The 9,169-nt window shown below is 29.9% G+C and overlaps 1 protein-coding gene across 2 annotated transcripts in view; it reads right to left on the reverse strand.

The window, feature by feature from the left end:
- The window catches only part of LOC106477762 (pescadillo-like), a 46,559-nt gene that overhangs the window by 9,104 nt on the left and 28,286 nt on the right, over positions 1-9,169 (reverse strand). For both annotated transcript variants that reach the window (XM_013938294.2, XM_022381500.1), the window contains exons 9-12: positions 6,655-6,738; positions 2,248-2,381; positions 1,760-1,885; positions 136-320 (exon numbers count right to left, since the gene is read on the reverse strand). In XM_013938294.2, coding sequence (XP_013793748.1) covers positions 136-320; positions 1,760-1,885; positions 2,248-2,381; positions 6,655-6,738 — 529 coding nt within the window. The remainder of the gene's footprint in view (positions 1-135; positions 321-1,759; positions 1,886-2,247; positions 2,382-6,654; positions 6,739-9,169) is intronic.

Here is a 9,169-nt window from a genome sequence, read left to right on the forward strand (position 1 = left end):
AATTATATCCTTCTCTTACACCTTTCTTTAAGATATAAGATTCTAATTAAGAACTGTAATTATATCCTTCTCTTACACCTTTCTTTAAGATATAAGATTCTAATTAAGAACTGTAATTGTATCCTTCTATTGTACCTTTCTTTAATCCTTTTTGCATATCTAAAAGAGCCTGTTTTTCTGGAGGAATATAATCTCCTTCTTTTTCTTCCACAAATGGAGACAAGTGGGGAGGCAGAATTTCTCCAGGGAAGTAGTCTTCCACTGGCAACAACATGCAAGCATTGATGCTATCATAGACCCACTGGGGTTGGATGTAGTACCTATGTGAAATACTAAGACTATTAACTTGTACTGTGAATTTTACTTACATAATTACTAGTTTATATACAACAGTAATAATGATATGATATAGCTGCTATAAAAGTTGAATGTAGTTCATAGTTAAAATACATGTGAAAATGTAATACTTTAGTTGATCGTATATCCTCCAAGGTAAGATTTCTATGATAAATTTATCTTTGAAGAAACGTCCTTGGTTTTGGAAGCTTTGACTATTGTGTATATTTTTTTAAACTCAGTGTAACATCTGATGTGAGACATACAACAAATACTGCTTCATATAATAAGACCATTTCAAAAATTCTAGAAAACAATTATGTATTAACCCTCTCGCCTCAGGTATCCTTTACTGAACATGACACAAAGTATTAGTGTCTTACATTCAAATTTTTCTTAAACTAGTTTTTGTTTATGGTATATCAATTACTATAGCATAAAACCTTCACTAACAATCCATATTTTAATAGTATACAAGTTTTAAGTTCTTAATTTTATAAAGCAATATTTAAAAAAATCCTGAATCATCCCTAGTGTGACACATTTTCTCTAGGTATTTTATCCCCCGAATGGGTGGATTCCAAACAGTATGAACAGATTACTACAAAGTGTATGCAATATGCACATAAAGTGTTAAAATATTGTATGTGTTGTTAGGTGGAATTTCCAAGAAATGATCATCAGCTTTGGCATTATCAAACTGAAACATTATGGCACTTTCACTGTGTTGTTTTAGGTCCCAAAGACAATGTATAAGAGAAAGGAATGATTTACATGTTATGCTAAGCAAAGAGGAAAATAATTCACAACTGGGGTTGTTTTGATTTGTAAATTGTGATGTGAATCCAAATATTTTGTCCCCTGCAAGTGTAATATCTTTTTCTGAAAAGTAGAGAATACAGTGAACACCTAAAATTATAAAATGAATACTTCACAGTCTACAAACAAAGTTTTTGTTTTAGAACAAAGCTACACAATAGACTATATTACTCTGCCCACCACAAACCTCAGATTTTAGCATTGTAAGTCCATAAATTTACTACTGACCCCCTAAAGTGATCCAAACAAACTTCACAGTGCAATATCCAGTACTTCAAAGAATGGAATGCCTGAATCAAATATCTTTTAAGAAGATCATATTGGGAAATCAAAATTTAAGTTAACCTATATCTTCAAGTAAATAATAATGAAATATCAACTGCACAATGTTAAGTATTACACACTCACAAAATACACAATATACAGAAAGCAGAAGTCTATAAAGACCAGATAGTATTGTGCAGTCTTTACATAAGGCTGTGAATTGTAACAATATCTGAACTTATGAACTAAAGAATTGTTTTCATGCAAAACAGATTTATTAAAATTTTGATATAACTTGCTTTGTAACTTAATAAGCTAACTCTATTATGAAACAGCAAACCTGTTTATATACTGCTTGTTTACATTAGGTCTATCTACAATCTGATGGGTTATGGTTTCATCAGACTCATCATATGTTGCTCCCACAAACAGAGTTTTGTCCCAAGATACTTCTCCATCAAATGCTCTAAAAAATTAATAAATAAAAAAAGAATATTCTATACAGAAGTTGTAATATTTTCAAACGATATATATATATTTTAGAATGTGATTTCTTTTATAATAAATGATAGTTTCTTTATTGAAGTTTAGGGACACTATCTAACCAATAGAAAAACCTGAATTGATTTTTAAGTTCAAATAAAGTGAGAATTATCTTCCCAAAATTATTTCTACACAGAGTCCCAAAAAACCTATTTAAATTAAAAACTAATTTATAATTTCCATCTGGATGCAAATAAAAGCACAATTATACTGAGGCAATAAAGAAATTCCAAGCTTTATTCAAGTTTTGCTTAACCCACTTGTCCAATATGCCATAAAACTTACTTTATGATAAAAACTAATGACTCTCGAGGAACTTCTCTATTCAAAAAGAACCTCAATCCTTTGAAGAGCTTTTGAAGTTTCTGAATCTTTACTTGTTCCTTTTGAGCCAAATCCATTTTTTCTTGATCTTCTTGCTGAAAATGTTATTATATCATTAAAGTTCAACTTAAATACATTATAAGGCTTTCAAATATTTTCAAAAACAAAGCTGCACAAACATAACCCAAGAATCAATCTTCTTTTATGTGTGAAATCATTATGTGGTCTTTATATTCCACCACTTGGATTTTACTGGCAATTTTTTGATGATAGTAAAACACAAGAATGGACAAGAATACAATTCAGAATGTTACTTGTTTGTTTCAGCAACACACTAACTAAACACAGGCAACAGAAGTATTATGGTTTGATTTTTCCTTCTCATAGTCAACAGCACAACAGCTATTCTGACTTCTTAAGTACTGTCTAAAATACCTATAATACTGACTGATCTATTAGTAGCTCTAATATTAATTAACATGGAGATTGTTTACTAATTATCCTAAAGACTTTTTCAATAGTTGTTTTAATGATTTATGTAAAAGCTTATCTCATAGATATTATTGTTATATTTCTAATTTTGAATTATCTAATAATTGTTCTAAGGGTGATCAATCTAATGGTTCTTCTAGTAACTGCTCTTAAAATGGTGGCTGTTCTAGTAATTCTTCCTGCATATACCAATGTTTTACAGCTTCATAGAGTTAGATTCAAAACTTAATTACACAACTTTATTATCAAAGTACATCAATAAAATAAACATCATAATGTAGATTATAATTTATATTTTTATAAATTTCTTAATTTGAAAAGAAAATATTTAAAAAATTCCCAATCTTTACTTCTGCATCTGCTTTTTGAATTCTCTGTAAGCTTGCATAACTTTAACATAATGCATCTGCTCTATCTAAGCTCTGAAGAAACAATCTATAAATAATTTCAAGGTTCAGTATATAGTTTCAACATCCTAACTTCTCAGTTTAGTGAGATAATAATAAATTTTCCCAACCCACAACAGAAGTCCCATCCCTTCTATCATCACATTTTAAGGCAGTTTTCAAAACCATGTCATCTGATTTGATGTACTTGTTTATAATCAACAGAAAAAACTTGTTTTCAATATCAAGCTTGCAATGGTCCTTTTGAAATTGGTGGTAATAAACATTAGATTAGAGGTCTTGTTTGTGTAATATGTTGTTAAGTAAAGTTGATGTTCATAGAGTTTAATGATCTTTTAACCAATGTATAACTTAATAAAGACACCCATATTAACATTGTTTTAGGACATTATATTTTAATGAATTATGTATTAGTTATATTTTAAAATACATTTTTGAAACATTCAAATTTTTTTCATCAAAAAAGTTGGAGAGAATTTTAACAAGGTTTAGCTTGCTAGGTGATGAGTGCAGAATTTTACAGGTGAGTTTATGGGAATCTTTTAATATCTTTCCACTGCAATATAATGTTTTTCAGAAAATTAATAAACTGTTCATGTACATCATACAAGTTAGGCAATAAAAATTACAAAATTAAAAACAAACTATATATGAAAAGGTAAACCGTTAAAATTGTGATTAACAAACTCAAGGTTTGGCTACAAATTATTTACTGAAAGAAAAATAAATGTACATTAATCTTATTTCATAACTTTCAGAATTTCATTTCACTGTACGATGATGATTCAGCTACAGTTAATATTAAGATAGAAAAAATAACAGATAAAATATAAAATTTTACTTCCAAATTTAAGCTTTGCTAATTTAATATTCATTTAGGATGTTCTAGATGTTATGCAAATGAAATATGAAAACTGTAAGAAGTATTTTTCATATTAGCATAAAAATTACCTTGTGATAAGATTGACTTAGTAAAGGTTTCAGACACTTGCAAAAAAATTTTTTACTATAAACATTTTGCTAAAATTCTGATTTTGTATATATGAGACTTGTAATGTTTACCAAGAGTTTGGAAAATTTTGTAAAAATACTCTTACTTAATAGTAAATTCACAGTTATAATACGTAATGGTCAGTCACAATGATTGACCCATCAAGATACGGATAACTAGTAATAACATGAAGTAGAGTATGTAGTATTAAAACAATTTTGAATGTGCAAATTATCACCCCATATGACAAACATGGCTAATATGAAGTCACAATGAAATGGCAGGTATCAGAATTACATTTAAGCATTGTTTACCATTTTGTAGGTTGTGAAATGCCACTGAAAATTTATCACATTTTGGATGGGCATGTAACAGGTCTTCTCAAGAAAATATTCATATACTCAGATCATAAAGATGTATTCAAATTGGATTTTTAGAATTTCCAATATAGGATATCCCTTGTACTTAATGGCATTGGAAAACATGGGAATGTGCATAAACTTGGGTCCCAAAAAGAGACATGAAACAAGATGTGCCCCAACTGTGGTAAGCAAAGGGCAGTTTTGTAACAGATGAAAATTCACAAACACAAAGGTCAATGGAAAAAGTCATCTTCTACGTGCCACAAGCAATAGTATGCATCAAAATCAAGAAATGACACAACTTACTTCCATGACACATCTGTTCAACTGTCACATACCTCAAGCAGCTGGAGAATGAAGCAGGTATTCATGCTATTCTATACAAAAGTCATACCAGTCAAGGCAGTGACTATGAGTTTATGCATGAATATACTGTTGACACAGCTAATAGGAAACCATCCTTGTACACTACATCGATTGTCAAAAGCATACAGGGAGGAGTGGCATGCCTTGGACTCAACAGCACTTTGCAATTAAAAATATGCTGCATGGCTATTATCAAATTACATTACCATAGAGAGCATGACTAGGCATGGAGACATGGATTGTATGATGAGGCTCCAAAATCATTATAATACAACATACTCTACCCCTGAATTCTATTAATAATTTCTTTAAGTGGCTTATAGAGCACTTTTTTCTAGTAATTCCTCCAATGGAGGCATAACCAGCAATTGCAGTATGAATGATTATTTTAATGGTTGTTTTAATAAGTGCTTTAATATTGGGCAATTTGATCATTGCCCTAACAACTGTTTTAACACTTTCACTGCCAAGTTTATAGATAAACAAATTTCCAAGTGTGGTGTATATTTTTAGCTACATATAGAAATACATGGGATTGTATAATTACTTACATCTTGCTCATTTATTGTCATATCAATAAGCATTTGTTTTAGAGATAGCTACTTGGAAGTATTTTTCAGAGACAGTTATGTTCTTAGATTGCATGAAGTGTTATGTAAAATAATTATGCCTGCATTTTTTCCGATACTTGCAAATTAACATACAACACGATTTTTATGATTAAATATAAATTCATTGATTTTACTGCATACCCATTTCTCAGAAAATTTACTTAATATCACACTTTAAGACACTGTGGCCAATTTTGTGAATGCTATTGTAATTGTCCTAACATTAAATAAACTGGTGGCTGCTCTAGAAATTACTTGTATTGTAGCTTATTTTGTGGTCATTCCAGTAATTCCTCTGATAATGGCTCACCTAGTGGCTGTTCTAGCATTTACTCTTAACAGCAACTAATCTAGTATAATAACTTTTCAAGTATTATATAAATTGTGCTAAAAGTGGTTTATTTAGTGGTTGTTGTTATAATCACTTGAAAATAGATCACTTTAATGATTGCTTTAGTAGCTGTTTTATTTATGGCTAATCTAGTGAATTGTTATAATTGCTCAAATAACAACTCAGTAAATGCTCTAAAATTATTTAATCTTGTAGCCAGTGTTCACCCCTAACCTGCACGACTACACAATAATCAATCAAGTGCCATGCACATCCTCAGTAATGTTGACAGCCTTAATGACACTGGCAGTTGATAGGCCTAAAGCCCAAATAACCAACTAGTATCATTGCAAAGCAGCCTAATGATCCAGTAGGGTTGATGGACAGTCTAAAAATACATCCCTCGATACGGGTGCACAAGAAAAAATTCATTCCGCACATGGATTGAAAAAAATTAGAAGGAACATTGCTTAAACCTATAATCTCTTATTTCTCTGGTAGTGGCTGTTTAAGTAAGTACTGTAATAGTTAGTGACTGTTCTGATAGTAATCTTTGTGTCTCGTAGTTTTTGCTGTTGTAATTGTGGTTTCATACTTGTTTATGTATGTTTAATAAATAATGATAAACACTTTCAAACAAGAAAACATTAGATATATATAAAACTCATCATTTAAACGACTGACATTTCTTTGATGTAGTGTCAATTCAAATCTGACTAAAAATGTTTTTTATTCAAATTTTTTAAGTTGAAGTGTATATTAATTCTTAAAAGCATAATTTAATAAAGATGTCTTAAGAGAACCTTACTTGTGGAAATTCATCAAACTGTGGTTCTTCTTCTTCACTGTCCTTCACTACAGACTTTAAACTATGATTCAAAGCAGCTACTGCCTACACAACAAAATAGACAAGTTTAATTTTTGTATTTCAAATTTTTACGAAATTTGTTAGTTTGAAAAGCCCAAAGTTGTGTTAATTCTTCAATATTGATAACAAATAACAATTGCAAAAACCATGCACAAACTATCTGTTCACTCTCACATGTCTAACAAATGCCATTACACCTCCCAAAGTGTGTGGCACAAGTGCTCAAGATGGTGCAAATGATCTCTTGGACGGGTGCAAGCAATTAGGGTAGAGTCAATAGTGCAATATTAAGCATTTTTGATATATTTTTTATTAATGAAAATAATAAGTAATTACTACAACACATATAGCACATTAATGTGTATCAATGTGTTATATCTCATTACTTAACGTACTCTTTCACTTGTTTAAAAAAAAAAGGGGGGGTTCATGCAAGGAAGCATATTTATGAAAATTGTGTATGAATAACAAAAGTTGAGAAAAGTTGCATTAAACGATTAACTGATTACAACTACAAATTATCTATTTACTCTCACATTTCAAAGGCCACCAAACTTACCACAAACAGAAGAACAATGCACAAACTCTGTCCACTCACACATTTCAAACATAAATTTACTAATATATAAGCAAATTCTAGCATGATATACATTGCTAAAAACAATAAAGATATAAATGAGGTTTTGTACCTCCTAGCTATACCAAGCACAACTACTGTCATTAAATAATGTCAATGTCACCCAATTTCACCTTTATGCAAAACAAATGTCAGGTGGCCAGTCACATGACCTGTTATGCATATTTCAGTTAAAAATAGGTTAGAAAGAAATGCTGCCAAATTTATTCAACAGAATTCAGTCTAGAGAAATGATATTTTAGTAATAACAACGTGAAATACCTGGATTTGGATATCAACACCATTAATGAAACATTTAAGTTTTCAATAAAACAGTCATTTGTAATTTTTGAGTTATAAACTTTCCATTTCCAAAAACAAATATTCCAAAAAAGCTTTGCCACTATGTTTACTATTCACAGCTTAATACCTTAGAAGTTTTTCAACATTACAAGATTTTGTGGACAAATCTAATAAACTCGCTCAAATTTTTCACAAATGAAGATTCTCCTCAAGCATTTGGCAATGCAAATTCATTCAAGTTTGCTTCCCTTTCTAAATATTATCTTATTATTATTAGTGCAAACTTCCATGAATCTTATCACTTATAGTATACAAGTGCATAGATAATATTTCTTGCCTACTGTTAACTGATATAAAGTATAGTTTTCACAATAGTGGGCTGTTCATTGTACTTTCCTGGTGTTCTGGATCAATCCACTAGCATTTTCTTAGTATTATATGCAATTTACTACATAAAAGTGGAATTTTTACAACTAGCAGAGCATTTAATGTCTGGAGGGTGTAACTTCTCTCAATTATTTTATAATGGAATGAGTAACAGTGACAACATTTGTGCAAGTATCTGATAGTGAAGATGCTGTTAAGATTGTGGGTAGCTTTCTCAATCTTACCAGATTTTTTGGACAGTGAGCACAATTTATTTTCCAGCAACAATAGTAACTTAGTTACACTCTATCCTTTCTTTAAGGTTACTTTCAATGACTGTATATTGGTTACTGTATTTTTCATTATCATAATAAAAATAAATTCACTTAATTTACTAACAAACACTTTCTGATAATTTATTATGCTGCAAAGTCTGTAGAATCAATTTAACATTTTTGAACATAGATTTCAAAAGTCAACACTGCACATCAGATTACGTAACTAGTCAACTGATGCTTTGTTATGTTAAAAAAAAGTAACTCAGGAGTACCAGTGATATTATTTAACAACAGTCATAAGCTATAATACAGAATATTCCAATTATCCCATGATCCTTGTACAGACCTTCAGTACAGAACTTTAATACGAAACTTACAGTAAGATCAATCTATGAACTTCTAACAAAGGCTAACATAAAAAAAATTCAAATTATCTCCATGTGCATCTTTTTCAAGTTTTTTTTTCCAGGTCGCTTGTTTCTTATTGTAAGATGATCACAATGAAGTTAGTGCTTAGATCCAATGCTTTATTTTTATGATTAACACATTAATAATCAAATAATATTTCACACAGCTGAAGTTTAAAGTTGGCCAATTAAGGCACTTTTTTAACAACTTAGTTTTTTTATATAAAATTTTAAAGTTCACTACGGTAACATTTCTATCACTTGTAAAATTAAAGCTAATTTTTTCTTCTCACCCTCTCTTTTCCAAATTCTGACAGTATTACTGACATTTAAAAAAATACAGTAAAACCAATAATGGATATAAACTCAGTAAAAAGCATAATTAAAATAGTGAAGAATCAGTAAGACTCAAATTAATTATCATAAAAATAGTAAAAAATTATACTGTGCATGCACTCAGTTCTTTCCATTTTTTGTCACCATTA

This window comes from Limulus polyphemus, unplaced genomic scaffold (assembly GCF_000517525.1).
Source record: "Limulus polyphemus unplaced genomic scaffold, Limulus_polyphemus-2.1.2 Scaffold169, whole genome shotgun sequence".
NCBI classification, from domain to species: domain Eukaryota; kingdom Metazoa; phylum Arthropoda; class Merostomata; order Xiphosura; family Limulidae; genus Limulus; species Limulus polyphemus.